This window comes from Diceros bicornis (assembly GCF_020826845.1).
Source record: "Diceros bicornis minor isolate mBicDic1 chromosome 21 unlocalized genomic scaffold, mDicBic1.mat.cur SUPER_21_unloc_1, whole genome shotgun sequence".
In the NCBI taxonomy this organism is placed as follows: Eukaryota; Metazoa; Chordata; class Mammalia; order Perissodactyla; family Rhinocerotidae; genus Diceros; species Diceros bicornis.
Window position 1 is genome coordinate 1703880 of NW_026690885.1, and position 21008 is coordinate 1724887.

General features: G+C 46.3%; 1 protein-coding gene across 1 annotated transcript; it reads left to right on the top strand.

The window, feature by feature from the left end:
• Positions 1–4434: 4434 nt before the first annotated feature.
• LOC131401851 (adhesion G protein-coupled receptor E1-like) lies at positions 4435–20366 on the top strand. Its single transcript, XM_058536949.1, has 6 exons — positions 4435–4490; positions 6562–6624; positions 10603–10635; positions 17061–17207; positions 19680–19835; positions 20347–20366. The coding sequence occupies exons 1-6, from the start codon at positions 4460–4462 to the stop codon at positions 20364–20366; spliced, it is 450 nt and encodes a 149-aa protein (XP_058392932.1). The 5' UTR covers positions 4435–4459.
• The last annotated feature ends 642 nt before the right edge of the window (positions 20367–21008 follow it).

Sequence of the window (21008 nt, forward strand, 5' to 3'; positions counted from 1 at the left end):
CCAGTTATTGGCTGTGGGCTGGGTCAGAGGGCTTGTGCAGCTGTTGGACTGGAAAGCAGTCCTCTGGGGAAGCGGAAGCTGTGAGCTTTGAGCAGGCGACACCCCCGGAAGCTGGGGGATGGGTGCACCAGCTGCTCAAGGGTGGCTGGACAGGGAGGCATCAACAGTGTCTGCTACAGGGGGCTTCAACTAGTTTAGGATGACTGGGGTTTTGGGGGAGTGGGGAGGCTAGAGGGGGAGACCAGTGTAAGATGAGGGAGGGTCTCGAGTGCCATATTAATGAGCATGGACTTCATCCTGAAGGTAATAGGGAGCCATGGGAGGGTTTAGAACACAGAAGGAGCATAGTCAAGGTGGGCAGGGCTTCCCTGGAGCCCCCCACACACAGTGTGAGGATGAGTGACATCTCTGGGGCTCCTCCAGGCTGACCTCTTCCGTCTTGAGTGTCCTTAGATTTCCCCTTTGCTGGGAAAGTCACAAGGGGTTAGGTTTCTGCAATCGCTTGACTAGAATGGTTCATTTCCTCCATCCCATCTTTCCCCTTTTTCTCCCCTTACAACTTCCCTCATCCTTGCAGGACCTCTGTGGTCCAGATATTATAGCCTTGGTCACCTCTTTTGGGTTTGAAGGGTGAATGGCATCTTGTGTGCTCAATCACTCACTAAGACCCCAGACCCCATCTGTGGTAGGTAGAATAATGTGGCTCCCCACCCCAAGTTGCCCACATCCTAATCCCTAGAATCTGTGAATATATGACCTTACACAGAAAAAGGGACTTTGCAGATGTGATTAAGTGAAGGATCTTGAGATGGGGAGATTTTTCTGGATTATCCAGGCGGGTCCAATGTAATCACAAGGGTCCTTTTAAGAGGGAGGCATAAGGGTCAGAGAGAGAGAATAAGAGAAGGAGATGGAGGGGGAGAGAGAGAGAGAGAGAGAGAGATTGGGATCTATGTGTCTGTGTATCTACATATGTATCTATGTTTCTATGTATTTATGTATCTATATATGTATGTATGTATGTATGCACGTATGTATGTATGTATGTATGTGTGTATCTATCTATCTGTCTATCTATCGAAAGGGTGAGAGAGAGAAAGAGGAAAAGGTAGAAGAAGAAGAGAGAGAGAGAGATTTGAAGCGAGAGATTTGAGGAGGCTACACTGCTGGCTTTGAAGCTGGAGGAAGGGGTCTTGAGCCAAAGAATGCAGGTGGCCTCCAGAAGCTGGAAAAGGCAAGGAATGGATTCTCCTCTGGAGCTTCCAGAAGGAGCACAGACCAGCTGCCATCTTGATTTCGGCCTCATAAGACTCGTGTGGGACTCTGACTTCCAGCCCTGTGACATAATAAATTTGTGTTGTGTCAAGCCTCTAAGTTTGTGGTGATTCATTATGGCAGCAGCAGAAGACTCATTCATCACCTCATCCCATTCCCATCCCCAGGAGGAATCTGGGCTTGATCAGAAAACCTTCCAATTCCTTAATGCAACCTCCAAAAGTCAACTCTTCCTTCTGTCTCAGACTCCCCACCCACATCCTGATGTTACCCCAATTCTCTTCCTACTTCCCAAATTCCTCTCCATCTCCACAGCCCCTGTCCTAGACCAGACCATCACCACTCTTTTCTCTCTCTTGGATCAGCCTCACTTTCTCCCTGTCTCCCCACCCATGACCACATCCTGTGCAACACCCACTCTACACAGAACAAGTGTTGTAAAACACCAACCTGCCCATTACTCCCTTCCTGAACCTCCTTAAATTGTCCTGAGGATAAAGCCTCAACCCTTTCACCCACTTCAGAAGATACTGGATGAAATGATCTTTGGCGACCTCTTCAATTCAATTGTGGCTGGTACCATGCCTCCTATGAGTAGCTGTAGCCATTTGGCATAGTGGGATAATGATATTGACAACAGTAACTAATACTCTTGAGCATTTAATCTGTCATGCAGGATTTTTTGATTTTATCACATGAAACCTCAAACCTTATGAAGTTATTATCGTCATTTTACTGATGGGGAAACGTTGCTTCTCAGTGTGTTAGTTACTTCTTGCTGTGTAACAAATTACTCCAAAACTTAACAACTTTAAACAACATATTTTTATTTTCTTATACTGTATCGGGGTCAGGTATCTGGAGGTGGCCTAGCTCGGTGGTTCTAGATTGGGGTCTCTAATGAGGTGGCAGTCAAACAGATGGCTGGAGATCTCAGTTCCTCCTCACAGGGGCTTCGCCACTGCGCTGCTTGAGTGTCATAACAGCATGGTGACTGGCTTCACCTCAGTGAGTGATCCTGGAAAGAGAGAGCACGGAGGAAGCCACAATGACTCTTACAACCTCAGGTGTCTCAGATGTCACACAATGTCACATCCTCCTTTTCCTGTTCATTAGAAGCAAGTCACTAAATCCAGCTCACACTCAAGGAGAGAGGAATTAGGCTCCCCCTCTTGAACGCAGGAGTATCAAAGAATTTGTGGACATCTGTTAAAACTACCCCATTGGTCTTTCTGCCTCTAGGGTCCACACTCCTGGATGCATTGAACAAGGATTATAGAAGAAAGTGCAAGTCCCAGCATCCCCTCCCAGGTAGCAATGTTACCAGACATTACTGCATCCCTTCCACAGCGATCCTTTGGGACAGGACCTATTGTTATTCCTATTCTCCAGATGAAGAAACTGAGGCCCAGACAGGCAAGTCATCTCCCAAGGTCACTTTGGGAATATCTTGCAGAGTCATCATTTGATCCCAGGTCTGTCTGACCTCAGACCCTCTCACTGTGATAGCCAACGCTTGGAGATTTCCTGTGTGCCAGGCTCTGTTCCAGGCACATCACATATGACCACTCCTCGGATGTTCATGTCAGCCACACGGAGTAGATCCTACCATTACTGGGCCCATCTTATGGATGGGAATGTTGAGGCATAGAGAGATTGAGAAGTTGCCCAGGACAACACATGACTGGCAAGCGGTGGAAATGGGATTTGAACCCCCCAGCAAGCTGGTTCCAGAGTCTGCTTTTACCCTCCAGTGCTTCTCAAACACAACACAGCTCTGTTTATCCTCCTTATTAGTGGAATTTGCTGCATTTTCATGCTGGCTCTTAACTGCAGCCTCACTGGGGCAGGGTCCCTTGATGAATCTGCTTCAGTGATCATAACTCCAAGATGGGTATCTTGCCTTGCACAGATCAAAAGGGAGAATGCAAAGACAAGTGGGGCTTTTCTTCCCAAGAACTTGGGGCTGGTCTTTCCATCTCACTTTTTAGCTTGTAGCAGATACTCTTGGTGCCTGCCCACTCCCGTGACCCTCAACCCCTCAGGACACACTAGACTGACATCTTCCAGCCACTGCATTTTGTTATCAAGAGGGTTACACTCTGGAGCCTCAATCTGTGAGTGACAGGAGCTGGTGGATAAACACCCCAGTTCCCTCGCCCCTCAGTTGGGATAACTCTGAAGAGTGCACTCTATGCTGCCTTCCAGAGGTGCCAGGGAGATTAAGATCCAGTTTCTCGCTATGTAACCTGATTGATAACACACCCACTGTGGGCTCTTTCCCTTCCCTATCTCACTTCCCCCTCTAGCTAGCTGGAGTTTTTGGGAACCTCCTTGATAAACTACTCTTACCAGAATTCTTGTCTCAGCATCTGCTTCTGGGGGACCCCAACTAAGGCATTACTAGACCTCCATATGTATGAGATTGTGCATGTGTGTGTTGGGTTGGGTTGGAGGGCTGGGAATGGGGTGGGAGTATTGCTGTGCATTGTGGTGATGATGGATATGATCAGATATAGTGGAGAGCTGAAGGCAGATAAAATGATTATACTCTAGACCTTGGATTCAGAGGGTCCTGGATTCAAGTTTCAGGTCCAAGTAATCTTGGACAAGTCACATCTCTTCTCCAAGCCTCAGTTTCCTTTTGTATTTTTTGGTAAAATAGGTGGGGGTGGGAATCCCTACTTTACAATGTTGACATGATGATGAAATTAAATTTTGTTGGCAATGTGTCTACACAGTGCCTGGTACATGATGGCTATGGTGCTTATTTTTATGGAGCAGGCTGGGAAGAGACCCTTGAGTTGGGACTTGCCTCATCGGGGTCAAGTGGTGGAAGCCCATTTATTATTGGGTGCAATGGAGGAAGGTGATGAGAGATGGGAGGTAGATGTTGGTGAGGAAAGAAAAAAGAGAGCAGGAGGGAAGGAGAGAGAGAGGGAGAGAGAGAACATGGTGACACAGCAGCCAGACCAATTTTTCTTCACGGTGATGAGAGGAGAAAATAAGGGGTTTGCCACCCTGTCCTCATTTAGTGGGAGCAACTCAGCAAAAAGGGTCATGATATTCTCACAGTGTTGAGCAATTCCAGCTCCACCCCTGCCGTCTTCCCACACTTTCTGTAATTGAAAACCCGGAGAACAGAGAAAAGGTTCCCCTCTTTGAGTGACAGAAACGCAGCACGATGTGGACCTTCAGCTTGCTCCTCTTCTGGGGTGCCTGTGAGGCTGAATGGGGCACTCGGGGAAGCCTGGGCTGGAAACAGGCTGTAGGAAAAAGGGAGGGCCATGGACCGTCCAGCCAAGAGGTCATAAATGTAGGTTGGACACTGCAAACACCTTTATTGGGGGACCTTCAACAAAAATCACTCTAGCTCAGGGAATTCCATCCGTCAGAGCAGAATTCCTTTATAGCCATTCACTTGACATGTATTTCCTGAGTACCTACTATGTATCAGGAGCTGTTCTAGGCAATGAGGATAGAGAAGTGAATAAACAGACGAGGTTCCTACTCTCGTGGGGCTAACATCCTAGTGGGAGGGGGTGGGTGGAAAAGAATCCACTAACAGTAACAGCAACCACCCACTTACCATCATTCTAAGTTCCTCAAATATAGAATGCATTCAACCTTCACAGAATTTCTCTGATATTGGGTCATCAATAGCTCCATTTTACAAAGGAGAAAACTGAGGCAAAAGAGATTAAATATCTTGCCCAAGACAGCTTAGCTGGTAAGGGGTAGAGTCAGGGTTTAAAACCAGGCAGTCTGGTCCAGAGTCTGTATGCTTTATCACTACACTATGCTACCACAAATAATAAACAAAAGCATTTCAGGTAATAATAAGTGCTATGAAAGAAGTTGTTATAGAGTGTGACTAGGGGTTGTATTGAAGGCGGAAGTCAGGAAAGACATTTCTGAGGGGATGATATTTGTGCTAAGATCAGAACAATGAGATGGAGACTTTCTGTCTGTCCTCTTATTGCTTCTTCTTTAGGCGTCAGTTTTTCTTGGTATTGTTTATCTTCTATGTTGTGGTTTCTTTGACATGTCTTGTGAGTTTGGGTCATGGGTTCAAATCTAAGAATGAGGGATCTTTTCTAAGTGACAAGTGTGGGTTTCCTCTGCTGTTGTAGAGTTTCTCCTATTTTATGAAGGAGGAAACTTAGCTATGATGAGATTAAATAACTTCCCTGAGGCCACATGGTCTGTAATTGGTGAAGCCAGATTTTTAAACCCGCATATTTTGATGCCAGATTTGGTATGCTTAAATGCGATACTCGGTTGCCTCTAAGATAATTCATGAGCAAGAGGATTTCAGTTAGTGATGGTGAGTTGGAGTGTTGGGAGTTTGGGTCTGTGGAACTGGTTGACTGGAAGGCTTCATCAGAAGAAGCAGATAAGTCATGGACTCCAAATGCAGGAATGCAGAGTTGTTGCTTTGGGGTGTCAGCACTGGTATTAGCCATTAGCACCCCTCGTTATGCTCTGAAGTCAACCAGCAAAGAGTAGTTATGATGACTTTGATGATGTTGATGGTGAGGGTGATGATAATGGTGGTGGTGGTGGTGGTGGTGATGATGGTGATGGTGATGATGAAGATGATGATGGTGGTGGTGATGATGATGATGGTGGTGGTGGTGGTGATGATGAAGAGGATGATGATGGTAGTGGTGGTGGTGGCAGTGGTGCTGATGAAGATGATGATGGTGGTGGTGATGAAGGTGATGATGGTGGTGATGATAGCGATGATGATGGTGGTGAGGGATAATGATGATGATGATGATGATGATGTTGGAGAAGAGCTAAATGCTGGAGGACTACACTGCCTTTTAGATATTTAAAAAAACTAATTGCCCTACCATTTCATGAAATTTTAATACCACAGACTGTACATCTATTTGTGTATTATATGTATATCTATATGTGTATTATACATAAAAGAGTAAGATTTTTTTCATCTTTCCCAAAAGAACCAAGTTTTGCCCTTTTGGGGGAGATGTCATTCCTTTTGAGAATGTGTGTTTTATTGTACATCTTTGAAAACCGCTTGGAGCTATTTTTGTAATTGAGAAGAAAATGAATACAATCAAAATGAAAAACCAAAATAAAGTGCAGAAAGGCAGGAATGGTGGCTGTGAAGATTATGTGCAATAATGTATGTTTCTCACTCAATTGGGTCTCTCATGTAAGCTCATCAAACCTGAGGCCATGCCAGGAGTAATTTTTAAGGTTGAGCCCAAAAAGCTTCTTGCTGCTTCACGGTATTTTTCTTTTCTTTCTACACAGGGTGTTGTGGTATATGTAGCTGCGAAACAGTCACATTAACCCCACCGGAATCAGTGGCATGGCGTAAGTTGGTCCAAGAGAATCCATATGTCCAATGTGGTGGGAGGACGTCTTCTGGAGAGGAGATTCTTTTGTTCAGAGGCTGACAGCTGGTCACTTGCTGAGAGCTAGTTAGTGGCAGAACAAGGGATAACTTCCAGGTCTCCTGGTTCCCACTCCAGGCTCTTTCCTTTGTGCCTTGGACTTGCTGTGTGACCTCAGGCAAGTCACATTACCTCTCTGATCTTCAGTTTCCTCAGCTATGAAGTACAGATAACAAGGTTCCTATCCCACAGGGATGTTGTGAAGCTTGAGTCAAAAGGGGTAACTTTCTAAACCACCTGGTGTGCGTGACAAGAGCTTCATAAATGGTAGCGTGGTGGGAATGGGCATGAAATTTACTCAAACTACAACTCAATGTGGAAAAAATATGCATTTTTTTTAATGTTTCATTAAGTATTCTCATCTTCCATATAAGCTCCTACTGGATAGAGGAGGAAAACAGTGTTAGTTTTCTCAGTGTTCTCAGTGTCTCAGTTTCTTGGTTTAGTCTTATTTGGGAAACCCCGTTTATATTGTATGAAGACTTAATCTTTCAAAATTTCTCACCCTACCCTTGTTCCTCCCAAGATGGTGTCTGGGTATTGGCATAGGGGCAGCTTATGGGATCTTGTAGCTGTGAAGTGTGGACTCCAGGTGCGGTGTTTTGTCTACAGATGGAGCATGGCCCCATCTTGGTTCTTGCTTGTCCATCAATCCTCTCAGAAGCTCAGCATCTCCAAGGGGTCCATGCAGTAGCTCCTGGTTTCCATGTCCAGGCTACAGAAACCATAAGAGTTTTCTTGGGTCACCTACCAGCTCTCTCCGTCTGCTTGTTCTAATCCTTGGCTCCCACACCGCGTTGGATGTGGCAACAGCAGAAAGAAAGCTTTTGTTGGGAGAAGTTAACCCTTAGCCTTGATGCCTCTAAATTCACCCACTCCTATCTGGAAATCTCTCAGGTGACCCATCACCACTTATATTTAGCCTTGAGGGGAGATGGCAGAGAAGCAGGAATCCTGGTGAGTCTTCTTCGTCTTAGTTCTCTTTTAGCTTCCTTCAGTTTTCACCCTTCCTATATAATAGGTATTTCCCTTACATCATATCCTGAGTCCTCTCTACGCCACAGCTTAATGAAATCTCTATCTTCCAGTCCTCCAAGCCTGGCTATTGAAAAAAACATTTATTGACATAGAATTGAGATATAACATTGCGCAAGTGTAAGGCATGCAGCATGTTGATTTGATACACTTATATATTGCACAATGGTTACCACCGTAACATTAGCTAACACCTTCATCACCTCACATAACTACCATTTTTTTTTTTTTGTGGTGAGAACATTCAAGATCTACTCTTAGCAACTTTCAAGTATATAGTACACTATTGTTAACTATAGTTACCATTTTGTACATTAGACTCCCAAAATATATGCATCTTGTAAGGCTTTGCTTTCAAGACTACTGTCTTCTTGGGAACCCAAAAACCCAATTTGATAATGAAAATCTGAACATTACCTTTGGCTGTCATTGTGTGTCTGCAGCTAAGACATCTTAAATTTTCCTGAATGAGATGAAATCTTTTGGCAGGATGGGTTTGAGCGGGGGTGGGGGGGTTCACATCCCTATAAGTGGAAAAGAGAAAGTTACATCAATATATGCCCAAAAAGGTCATCCTTGATTTAAAAAAACTATTGTTTTTTAAATAATAAAAAATCTTTAATAAAATTTTTTAATAAACCTGAGCCCAGAAAGCCTTTGCTTGGTGAGAAAGAGATTGTATTAATCTCCATAGCTCTGGGACCCAGTCCAAGCCTGGCAGAGTGTGGGCAAGTTAGATGGATAAACGAAGAATATGTGCGCCACATAGAGAGTGTGAGAAATGTATGGTAGAGGGTTGTACAAGGAATTTATAAATGGGAATTCAAAAGGCTTAACGTTTGAGAAAATTCTGTACTATCAGGATTAAAAATGCATAAACACAGGTGTGTTAACTTTGTGAGAGTTCATCCAAGTGTACACTTATGATACTTGCACTTTTCTATATATATTACACTTAATAAAATGTTATAAAAATGGACATACACTTGACACAGCAACCGCTCATCCAGAAATTTACTCCAAAGAGATAGTCATATAACATACAGAGATACCTTGCTATATACTCAAGAATGGGCACTCAGGGACTGATTGGGTAAATTGTTGTGTTTGTTAGAGTAACTCCAGCTACTGTAACAAATAAACCCAAAACTGTCAGTGGCTTAATAAAAAGAAATTTAATTCTTGTTTGTTTAAGAGTCCAACGCAGTTATTTCTGGCTAGTGAGTGGCTTTCCTCCATGGGATGATTCAGGGACCCAGATCCTTCTGTATTGGGGCTCAGCCAAGCTAGGGTCTCAGAGACTTCTGCAGACAGTGGCAGAAGGGGAAAGAAACAGTGGAGAAGGCACACCCACTTGATAAAAGCCTAGGCCTGGCCGTGACACATGTCACTTCTGCTCACGGTCACATGACCATACCTGGATGCAAGGTGAGCTGGGAAATGTAGTCCATGGTTGGGCGGCTGCCTCCTAGTGACAATTCCACACCACGGAAAGGGGAGTGTGGAGTTTTTGTTTGATCTTTGGCTACCTAGCTATTTCTGGCGCAGCTATAGCTCATGGATACAATGGAATACTATGCAGCTGTTAAAAAGCATGAGTTAGGTCTATATGGACTGACATGGAAAGTCGCCCAAAATGTATTATTTTCTTAAATTTCTATTATAGAAATATTTAAACACTCAGAGGCAGCAAAGAAAGTATAACAAACACCCATGTGCCCATTGTACAGCTTCAATGCCTGACAAATTTTGCTCCTCTTGGTTTGCAAGACATACTGTTGAGTGAAAAAGCAAGTAGAAATAGAACAGAGCTGTCCAACAGAACTTTCCATGATGATGGAGTGTTCTGGATCCACAGAAGCCACTAGTCACATGTGGTTATTGAGTAGCTGATAAATGGCTGATATACTGAGGAATGGCATGTTTCATTTTATTTAATTTTAATAGATTTAAGTGTAAATAGTAGCTACTGTATTAGAGAGCACAGCGGATTGTAGATTGCACGATCCTATTTGTGTTAAGAAAATTGTGTGAATTTATAAATTCATTTCTATTTGATAGTATATTTGCACAGTTGAGTTGTGAATAGGACCCAGCCTTGAAGGATTCACTCAAGCTTTTGACAATTGTTACCTCTGGGTATGAGGATGGGGGACGGGGAGACCTTCACTTTTAATTTTATACACTTCTGCATTGTTCGAATTTTTTTTACAACAAGCGATTATTACCTTCTTAAAAAAAGATAAAAACAAAAGAAACAAAAATAAGGATTACCATCTGCTTTTGGTTAGTTTCCGTCGAAGCAGAGCCTGAGATGAGGATTCTGGTGTGAGTAATTCATGAAGAGAGGGCTCTCAGGAGGCACTTGCAGACACTTGCAGGAGTGAGGGAAGCAGGATAGGGCAGGGGGAGAAACTAGCCACTCAGAAGGCATTTCAGGAAAGGCTTAGCCACAGCCCATCCCGCCGGAGCTCTAGAGTGTGAATTGCACCCGAGACGTTCACCTGCTCAGAGGCAAGGGGATGGCTGCGCTGTTACACTCCTGCATCTGTCTGTCATCGCTTCTGGAGCAGTGAAACAGCTGTCAGACGAGTGTGCCAACCTGGTACAGGGGATGGGGGTGGTGCCAAGAGTGGCTACTGTCCCACCCGTCTCACCTGGCAAGGTGTGAGGAACTCATGAGCTGATGCAGGTAAATCTCCAGGAAGAGACTGGGTTTTCTTCATCACATACCAATGCCTGCTTCCGTAACTTGCCACCGTGACCTTGGCCCCCAGGGAAATACGGAGCCTGGCTGGGTGAGCGGGTGGCTCATGGCCAGATCTCCAAGGCAGCTAACAACTTCTCTGTCCTCTGCTTGCAGGTCGGCTGCTGAATCTGACAGGGACGGCTTTTGGTAAGAAACTCCCCCAGATTGAAGGCAATCAGGCCTTGGGCAAGCACTTCCATCTCCCGGTGTCATCATCTGATTAGTGGGTATTGGGACGACCCCTACCTAATGGGATAGTTGTGAGGACTCCCCTCCATGTGGAGTTGCTAAGAGGGGGGCTCTGGAGTCACTCTTCCTGGGTTCAAATCTTGGTTCTGGTGCTCATTGCCTTGGGGACCTCAGGCATTTCAATAAAATCCCCACGACTTCAGTGTCCTTGAAAATGAGGGTAAGAGGAGTTAATTCCACAGGGTTTTGATGAGGATTAAATGAGGTGTGTACGGGCAGTGCTTAGAGTGGTACGTGGAACATGGTAAGCGCTCCATTATGTTAACACTCCCCCTCCTCCTCCCTCCCCTCCTCCTCCCTCCCCTCCTCCCCTCCTCCTCCCTCCCCTCCTCCCCTCCTCCTCCCTCCCCTCCTCCCTCCCCCTCCTTGTCTCTCCCCTCCTCCTCCCTCCCCTCCTCCTCCCTCCCCTCCTCCCCTCCTCCCCTCCTCCTCCCTCCTCTCCTCTTCCCTCCCCTCCCTCCCCCTCCTCCTCCCCCTCCTTTTCCCTCCCCTCCTCCCTCCCTCCTCTCCTCCCTCCCTTCCTCCCCCTCCTCCTCCCTCCCTTCCTCCCTTCCTCCCCCTCTTCCTCTCTCCCCTCTTCCCTGACTTCCCTCCTCCCTCTCCCCCTTCCTCTTCTTCCACTCCTCTTGCCTCTCTTCCTCCTCTTCCCCCCTCCTCCTCTTCTCCCTCCTCCCCTCCTTCTCCCTTTTCTTCCCCCTCCTCCTCCCCCCTCCTCCCACTCCTCCCTCCTTCCCCTCCTTCTCCTCCTGCTCCTCTGCCTCCTCCTTCTCCTCTGCTCCTCCCCCACCCCCTCAGCCTCCCCCTCCCCTTCTTCCCCTCCTCCCCCTCCTCCTCTCCTCCTTCTGTTCCTCCTCCTCCTCCTTGGAGAAACGCGTATTATCTGGTTGTTAGTGGCTGGGCTGCGGCTGGGCTGAAGCTGGGAGCCAGTGAGGGGCAGAGCCAGGACCACGGCGGGTCCCCTGGACTCCCTCCCTGCACTCATCCCCTCTACTTTGCTCTCCTCTTGCGTTCTGACTTGTGGTGTGGCCTGGGGCAGGCTACGGGAACTCTCTTGGGCATCCGTTTCCACATTTGTAAAATGGAGTTGTAACGTTTACCTTGAAGCAGGGTGACTGACCATCCTGACTTGCCCCAGACTGGGATCGGGGGGGCGGATCCCAGGAATTTGGACTTTGAGGGCTAACAACAGGAAAATCCTGGGAAAGCCAGGATGACTTGGTCAACTACCTCGACGCATTACAGTGGGGACTGCAGAAAATGCATGGAAGAGGCCTGTTGCACGGAAGTCACTTATGAAATGAAAGCTCTATTTGTATTTTAATAAGTTCCTTTGTCTCTCTGAGTCTCATTTTCTGCTTAGGTCAGTTAAATGACCATTAAATTGTTTTGAAGATCATGTGTGTGTCTCAGTTGGGGTGTTGAAGTGGCCTGTGCCCTGGTATCCCCACTCCTTGCCCTTCCAAGAGCGGCCAGAGGGCACCTGTGAACCCCTGAGTCAGGGGCCATCCCTCCTTGGCCCACAGCCCTTCAGGGCTCCCACCTCCCTCTGGGTAAACTCTCAAGTCCTCCTTGTGGCTCACAAGGCCCTGCACAATCTTCCCCTATCCCCTTCCTGCCCTCCCCTCCTCCCTCTCTCCCCTTCGCTTCCTCTGCTCCAGCCACGCGGGCCTCCTCACTCTTCCTCCAACATGCCAGGCACAGTCCTGTCCCAGGGTCTTTGCACACGCAGTTCCTTCTGCCTGGAAAGCTCTTGCCCTACATATACACGTGGCTCCCTCCCTCACCTTCTTTATGTTTTAGCTCATGTGTCGTCTTCTTAGTGACCTCTCTATTTTTGACATTGTATCCCTCACCCCCACATCTCCAGATTATCAGCTCTGTGAAGGTGGAGAATTTTGTGTGTCTTGTTCCGCCGCTGAATCCACAGTGCCTAGAATAGGGCCTGGTGTATAGTAGGTGTTTGTATTTGTCAGGGTTGTTCAGAGAAACAGAACTAATAGGATGGATATCTATATATCTGTATACACACACACACACACATACGTAAAGATTCATTATAGAGAATTGGCTCACACAATTATGGAGGCTGGCAAGTCTCAAGATCTGCGGGCTGAGACTGGAAGGAATTTGGAGAACTGAGTGAAAGTGAGCATGGCTGATGGGGCAGGATAGGAGACGAGCTGGAGAGGTTGACAAGTGCCCAGTCAGACATGACTGGGTTGCTAGTCTGGTTTGGGGTGGATTTGAGTTGTGAGTAATGGGAAGCTCAGAGTTGAGAGACCACAAGTGATAACGTGCCGGAAGTCTGCAAAGAGAGAAATGTTGCCTTCGTAGCTGAAAGAGGAAGCTGGAAATGAGAAGCAAGATGTTATCTGAGGCATCATGCAGGGAAGGGAAATAAACAAATCATGCTGTAGGGAGCAAAGAGCTTGGGTCTCAAGACCCTAATAATGATAATCCATCTCATACTTTTTTTTTTTTTAAGATTTTATTTATTTATTTTTTTCCCTTAAAGCCCCAGTAGATAGTTGTATGTCATAGCTGCATATCCTTCTAGTTGCTGTATGTGGGATGCGGCCTCAGCATGGCCGGAGAAGTGGTGCGTCGGTGTGCGCCCGGGATCCGAACCCGGGCCGCCAGCAGCGGAGCGCGCCCACTTAACCGCTAAGCCACAGGGCTGGCCCTATCTCTTACGTTTTCATGGCACTTTATAAAGAGTTTTCCTATGATGTCCTATCCTACCAATTGATGCTGGCATTCTCGCTGTGCCCCTCTATTTATTTCACACCCCACATCCCATCCACTGGCAAATCCTGTTAACGTTACCTTCAAAATAAATCCAGAATCCTAGCTTTCCATAGCTCCCACCTGGGTTGTATCCACCATCATCGCTCGCCTCGACAAGTGTGGTCACCTCCTCCCTGGTCATCCGGCCTCTGTCCCTCTACAGTGCATCTTCCAACCACTGGCCAGAAGGATCACATTAAAGTCATGCTCTGTCCTTCCTCTGCTCAAAACTCTCCCATGCTCCCCTTTTGCTCTGATAAAATGCTGAAGTCTTACAGTGGTCCAGCAGATCCTGCATGATCTTGCTATGTCACCTCCTCCCACTCTCCATTTATCCACTGTACTCCAACGACATCGGCCTCCTTGTAGTTCCCCAAAATCACAAGGTGTGGTCCTGCCAATGGGCCTTTGCACTTGCTGTCTCCTCTGCTTTAATTAGCTTCATAGCTCACTCACCTCCTTCAGATCTTTGCTCAAATGTTACCTTCTCAGTGAGGTCTTTATCATTGAGCACCGACTATGCACCAGGCGCTATTCTATGCACTTGGGATGCAGTAGTAAGTAAGATGGTCACACATGTCTTCTGGGGGCTCACAGTCAATCAGGGAGAGAAACTTTAAACAACCAATTACAAAAGTTTTTATGTAGAATTATCTTAGATATTGCCTGAAAATTTACTCCATTTCCAGTCAGACCTACCTCTTGTCGTGTAGAAGTAATGAAAATCATGCACTTAGGGTTTTCACCGGCCTGATGCTGCCATTCACCGGCTGTGTGCCCTTGGGCAAGTTACTTAACCTCTCTGAGCCTCAGTTTTCCACATCCATATAATGGAAGTTGTATTAGTTTCCTATTGCTGCTGTAACAAGTCACCGAAAACTTGGTGGCTTGAAACAACAGAAGCGTATTCTTACAGTTCTGGAGGTCAGAAGTTTGAAACGGGTCCCACTGGGCTGAAATCCAGGTGTCAGCAGTGCTGCATTCCTCGCTGGAAGTTCTAGGGGAGAATCTGTTTTCTTGCCTTTTCTGGCTTCTAGAAGCCAACTGTATCCCTTTATTCGTGTCCCTCTTTTTCCATCTCCAGAACCAACAGGGGCTGGTCAAGTTTTTCTCACATTGCTTCACTCTGACTCTGTCTCTCCTGGTTTCACCTGTCTTTTATGAAGATGCTTGTGATTGTGTTGGTCCCACCTGGATAACCCAGGCTAATCTCTCCATCTCAGGGTCAGCTGATTAACAGTCTTAATTCCATCTGCAACCTTAATATCCCTGTGCCATGTAGCATAGCATATTTGCAGGTTCCAGGGATTTGGACGTGGTCATCTTTGGGGGGGCCATTATTCTGCCAAACACAGAAATGACAGTGTCAAGTGAGTCCCTTCCCTAGCACCTGGAAGCCTGCCCCCACCTGTGGCTTTGTCCTCCTGGAACTCACAGTGTAGTAGAGGAGATGATCACTAAAAAGCTAACCACTCAAATAATCCACCAATTATAATTTTGATAAGTGCCATAAACAGAGAGCACAGGGAGCTATGGGGGAGTCAGGGAAGGCTTCTTGGAGGAAGTGACATTTAAGCAAGAACTGGAGAATGAATAGGAGCTGGCCAGGCAAAGCAGAGGAAAACAGAACAGCATGTGCAAAGGCCCTGTGCTGGGGGAGGCTAGAAATGGAGAGTGAAGAGAGATGTGGTTCGGTCTGGTCACTGGGGACTTTCCAGGTCATATTAAGTAACTTGCATTTTCATTCTGAGTGCAACAGGGAGTGTTGTAGGCAGGGGTGGGGGTGGGTGATCAGATTTGCATTCAGAAATGATTGCAGGGAACAGTGGAGGGTGTAGGGGCTGTAGGGGATGTAGGGGATGCAGCATCCAGGGGAAGATCTGTACCAAGCATAGCCATGGAAATGGAGAGATGTGGGTAGATGTCGAATATTTGGGAGGAAGAATCAATGGGGCTTGGGAACACACTGGACATGAGTTGAGGGCCAAAGAAGTAAACGGAGGTACAGAGATGTGAACTTCACTTGTCCCAGGGCTGGGGTGGCTAGGATGTAGTTTTGACTGTTTCCGTAGAAACCAAATGACAACAACTTAAAATGTTTATCTCTTAGAAGTTTATTCTTCACCCTCTCATAAATCTCCACTTTGAGGATGGAACAAGGTGACAGGGCTACCTCGTCTGAGATCTTCTCAGCTCCCAGGTGCCTCCCATCTTGTTGTTTCTCCGTCCCTCGGTGTGGAGGTTTTCCAAAGCATCATCCCCACGGTTATGGACAGATCACCTCATTCTGTCCATGTTCCAGCCCAGGTGAAAGGGAAAGGAGAAGTGAAGACCATGCTCCTTCTTTTTAAGGGTGTGGCCAAAAGGTGCACATATCACTTCTGCTCATTTCCATTGGCTGGAACTTAGCCACATGGCCACACGTAGCTGCAAGAGAAGCTGGGATTGAAGCTTAAATGGGTGGTCATTTTAATAAAAGGAAGAGGGGGAGATGGGTGTGGGGGAGTAGCCACCATTCCCTGCTTTGATGTTTCCTGTGGGAGCTTTAACCCAGGTGGTCCTTGCTCCAAAGGCTGCAGCTTTGACTCGCATACTCTTCTGTCTGGAGCTCTGATGCTCACAGAGTGGTCCATGGACTGGCATCATCAGCATCAGTCACAGGCTTGTTAGAAATGCAGAGACTCAGGTCCCCCAGACCAGCTGAATCAGCACCTGATTTTCCAAGGTCTCTCGGGGATCCCAGGTGAGGCAGATGCTGCTGGTCTGCGGACCACACTTGGAGAAGCAAGAGTCCAGATCAGTACTTCTCACACTTCTTGTGCACACACATCACCTGAGGATCTTGCTAAAATGCAGATTCTTTCAGCAGATCTGGGGCAGGGCCTGGGGTTTTCTGTTTCCATCAAAATGCCAGGCGATGCTGATGCTGCCCACCCACGGACCACACTTTGAGTGGCAAAGTCTAGGGTCTGTAAGGTCCTTGACTAACCAGTTTCCTAGGGCTGCTGTAACAAGTTATCACAAACCATGTGGCTTAAGACAACAGAAATTTGTTCTCTCACAGTTCTGGAGGCCAGAGGTCTGAAATTAAGGTGTCAGCAGGGCCGTGCTTTCTCTGAAGGCTCTAGGAGAGAATCTGCTCTGTGTCTCTCTCAGCTTCTGGTGTTGCCAGCAATTCTCGGTGTCTCTTGACTTGTAGATGCATCACTCCCATCTCTGCCTCTGGTATCACATGGTGTTCTCCCCAAGCCTGTCCCTGTGCCTCTTCTCCTCTTCTCATAAGGACGCTAATTATATCAGATTAAGGGACCATCCTTCTCCAGCATGATCCCACATTAACTTACATCTTAATTGCATCTACAAGGACCCTATTTCCAAATAAGGTCACATTCTCAGGGACCAGGTTTAGGGCCTCAACATATCTTTTTGAAGGACACAATTCAACCCACAACGGTCACCTTTACTCTCGAACGCTGGCTTCCCTTGCAGCCCCGCTCTGGTGCACTAACCCGAACTCTTCCTTCTGTGCTGCCCAGAAACGAATGAGTGTGTGGATACGACCGTCTGCCCAGCTTATGCAACCTGCACCGACACTCCAAAAAGTTACTACTGCACTTGCAAACAAGGCTTCCTGTCCAGCACCGGAGAGACACAGTTCAGGGGCTCAGGTGTGGAATGCAAAGGTGAGTTCATACCCCCTCAAAGGTGGTAGGAAAATCAAATAGAAGCTAGCTGGGTAGTAGATGTGGGTGCTTTTTGTTTTTTCCCCAAATATGATTTCCTCCATCCCTCCCTGCCTCTGTCTCTTTCTTCCTTCTTTCCTTCCTTCCTTCCTTCTTTCCTTCCTTCCTTCCTTCCTTCCTTCCTTCTTTCTTTCTTTCCTTCCTTCCTTCTTTCTTTCTTTCCTTCCTTCCTTCCTCCCTTCCTCCCTCCCTCCCTCCCCCCTCCCTCCCCCCCTCTTTCTCTCTTTCTTTCTTTTCATTCTTCATTTCTCTCTCTCTCTCTCTTTTTCTTTCTTTCTTTCATCATGAGAATTATTCCTGGTCACAAAAATTTCCAATGGTTAGAGGCTAGCACTAGGATGAAAATGAAAATAAAAATCCTACTATCTGTCAATATCCAGAAATAATCACTGATTTCATTTTTGGGGTGTGCCTTCAGTCACCTCTCCAGTAGATAATAAGAATTTTTGACATTTATTGAGTGCCAGCCTGCGTGAGAAAGGCTTTATGTGCATCGTCACATAAAATTGACTGTAAGCATTGTGATGATCTCCAATGTCCAGATGAGAAATCTGAGGCTTGGAGAGCTGAAGTGATTTGTTTAGGGTCATGCAGTTGAACTAGGATTCAAACCCAGGTCTTTCTGACTTTACTGAGGGTCTCTCAAACACGTGGCTTAGTTGCCACACTCTAGTTAAGGGGTGTTGGGGAAGCATGTTTAATCACTCTAAACCTCAATGTTTCCATCTGTAAAATGGGTGTATAAAAGTATGTATCTCAAAGGATAGTTGGGAAGATTAAATGCAACAATGTATGCAGTGTGCTAGGCACATGTGCAGTATCAAGGGCTATATTAACGTAAATAATATAAACTGACATAATTCCCAGAAAGAGCTAAGTTCTTTGTCTGCATTCCTTATATTTAGACCCTTATTCTCTTGATAGTAAAGATCTGATTATGCCTCTGAATAAGACCAGACGTTGGCAAAATTTTCTGTAAGGGAACAGAAAGTAAATATTTTGGAGACTGCAAGGCTTATGATCTCTGTCATGACTACTCAGTGCTCCAGTTGTGGTGCAAAAGCAGCCATAGATGATACAAAAATGAATGGATGTGGCTGTGTGCCAATAAAACTTTATTTACACGAACAAGTGATGGGCCGGATTTGACCTATGGGATGTAGTTTGCTGAGCTCTGAAGAAGAGAATGCATTTCTATCACTGTGGTTTCCAGGGAGCCCCAAATGTCCTTCTTTATCTTTGAGCTACAGATCATGGGTTATTCAGTCAGCTCAGTAGTGCTGGTGGGCCCTGGTGTTTAAATTTGGTGTGAAATCAATGTTCCCCATCTAGAAAGTGATGGATACTATAGCAACGATTTTGTCCACTGTATGTCTTTGACCCCCAGCATGGTACCTGATACATTGTGAGTTAAATAGATATTTGTTGAATGAAGGAACACGAACTTTAATCTTTAGTCAACTCCAATCATCCTTCTATTGACAGGCACTTAGGTTTTTCTAATGTTTTACAACTTGAAACAAAGCTGAATGAACGTCCCTGTGATCTTATGTTGATGTACAGTGGCAGCTCCAGATATCTCTCTAGGAGAGGTGCAATGATGGGTAGCAAGCTATAGGAGACTTGTCTTGAAGGTGTGCTTGCATGACAAGTACATAGCAAGTGTTTATTTGGGGTGACTTGGCAGAGCAGGGCTGAAGGAAATTAGGGGAGGGTCCCCCCACCATGGTACCATGACTGCACAATTCCGTGAGTGCTTCAGGAAGTAAATTCCTAGAATTGGCTTTGCAAGGTGTTCAACCTATGTATTGTTGGGTAACAGACCACCGGCAAACTTAGTTGCAAACAACAATCATTTATTTTGCTCATGAATGAATCTGCTATTAGGGCTGAGTTTGGAGAGGATGGCTTGTCTCTCTTCCATACAGTGTCAGTTGAGCCTCAACTGGAGGCTAGAGGATCCACTTTGAAGAGGGTCTACTCACAAGGCTGGCGAGGTGGTGCTGGCTGTTGACTGGCTCCTCCCCCAGGGCTGTGGGCTGGATGTCTTAGTTCTGCCCCATGTGAGCTGCATTTTCACGGCTTGTTGGGCTTCCTCAAAGTATGGTAGCTCATTTCCAAGAATGAGCCACTCAAGAGAACAACGAAGTACATTATATATTTATGACCCAGCGTGACATTCTTCTGACCCAGCATGGTATTTTTATGACCTGGTGTCACTTCCACCATAGTCACAAGCATGCTCAGATTCAAGGGGAGGGAATATAGACCCCACTGCTTATGGATGGAGTACCAAGGTCTCACTGAAAGAAGGGCTTATGGGAGGGAAACATTGTTTCAACCATCTTTGTAAAATACAATCGGCAGCACAAGATGAAGCAACTTTGTAACTCTGACTCTTTCTCTATCCAGATATAGATGAGTGTTCTCAAAATCCCCTACAATGTGGTCACAACTCAATCTGCAAAAACCTGCCAGGGAGGTACAAGTGCAGCTGTTTGCGTGGTTTTTCTTCTCCTACTGGAAACAACTGGAACCCTGGAAAGCCAGGTCATTTTGCCTGTACACGTAATGCTCTCAGGATCTCAGGCATGGTCTTTGGAGGAATGCTATCACTGAGTTGGGTACATGTGTTTCTCACTGTAGACACCCAATCTTTTGTCTGCTCACTCTCCTCCACTGCTCCTCAGACATCAATGACTGCCTCTCCAGTGGAATCTGCCCAGAGCATTCTGAGTGTTCCAACTCCTTGGGAAGCTACAGGTGCAGCTGTCATGATGGGCTCTTCTCTAACAACTCCGCCTGTGAAGGCACAGAGGGCCTGCCCTTCTTTATTTACCTACTTAATTAAGAATCACCTCATTTGATGGTCCTTTGAGGCAGGGATCATGATCCTCACTTTAGGAATGAGAAAATTGAGGCTCAGAGAGGTGAAGTGACTTGCCCAAGGATGCACAGCTGTTAAGTGGAAGATCCAGGGTTTGAACTCCTGTTGAGGCACTACTGTGACTTAACCAGTGGGTCAGGCAGTACTTGAGAGTAATAGGGGGCTCTGTCCCTACAGCGATTTTATCCTCAGGGGACATTGGCAATATCTAGAGACATTTTTGATTGTTGCAGCTGCTGGTGGTGTTGGGGTTGTGTGTGCTATTGTCATCTAGTGGGTAGAAGCCAGAGATGCTGTTAAATACTCTACAATGCACAGAACAGCCTCCCCGCAAATAAAAATGATCCAGTCCCAAATTTCAGTAGTGCTGAGGTAGAGAAACTCTGTCCTAGGGAGAGCTCAGATCCAAACCTCAGCACTTTTGCCTAAAAGATATTTGAATTAAGACCTGCGAGTTACCCTCACCCCCCTTCCCCTTCCATATTAAATCAGTCATCATGTCTTGGGGTATCTACCTGCTAAATATGTCTTGAATCTCTCCACTCTTCTCCATCCTTGGATCAGGCTTCATCCGTATTGCAGCAGCATCCCCTCTGGTCTCTCCCTTTCTGCAGTCTTGTCACCTCTATCTATCCTCCACACTGCAGCCAGAATGTTCTCACCAAGACACCAAGGCTCCATCTTCCGGAGTCTAGTGTGGTTCTATTGTTCTCCACATTCATTTATAGGAAGGGTGACTCCATCCAGCAGGGCATGGAGTGATCCAGCCCTCATCACATCCCCTTGACTTGGAGTCACAGATATTTGAAGTCATCTCTGATTTGTCTAGTCCATTTTTAGCAGTTAGCTATTGC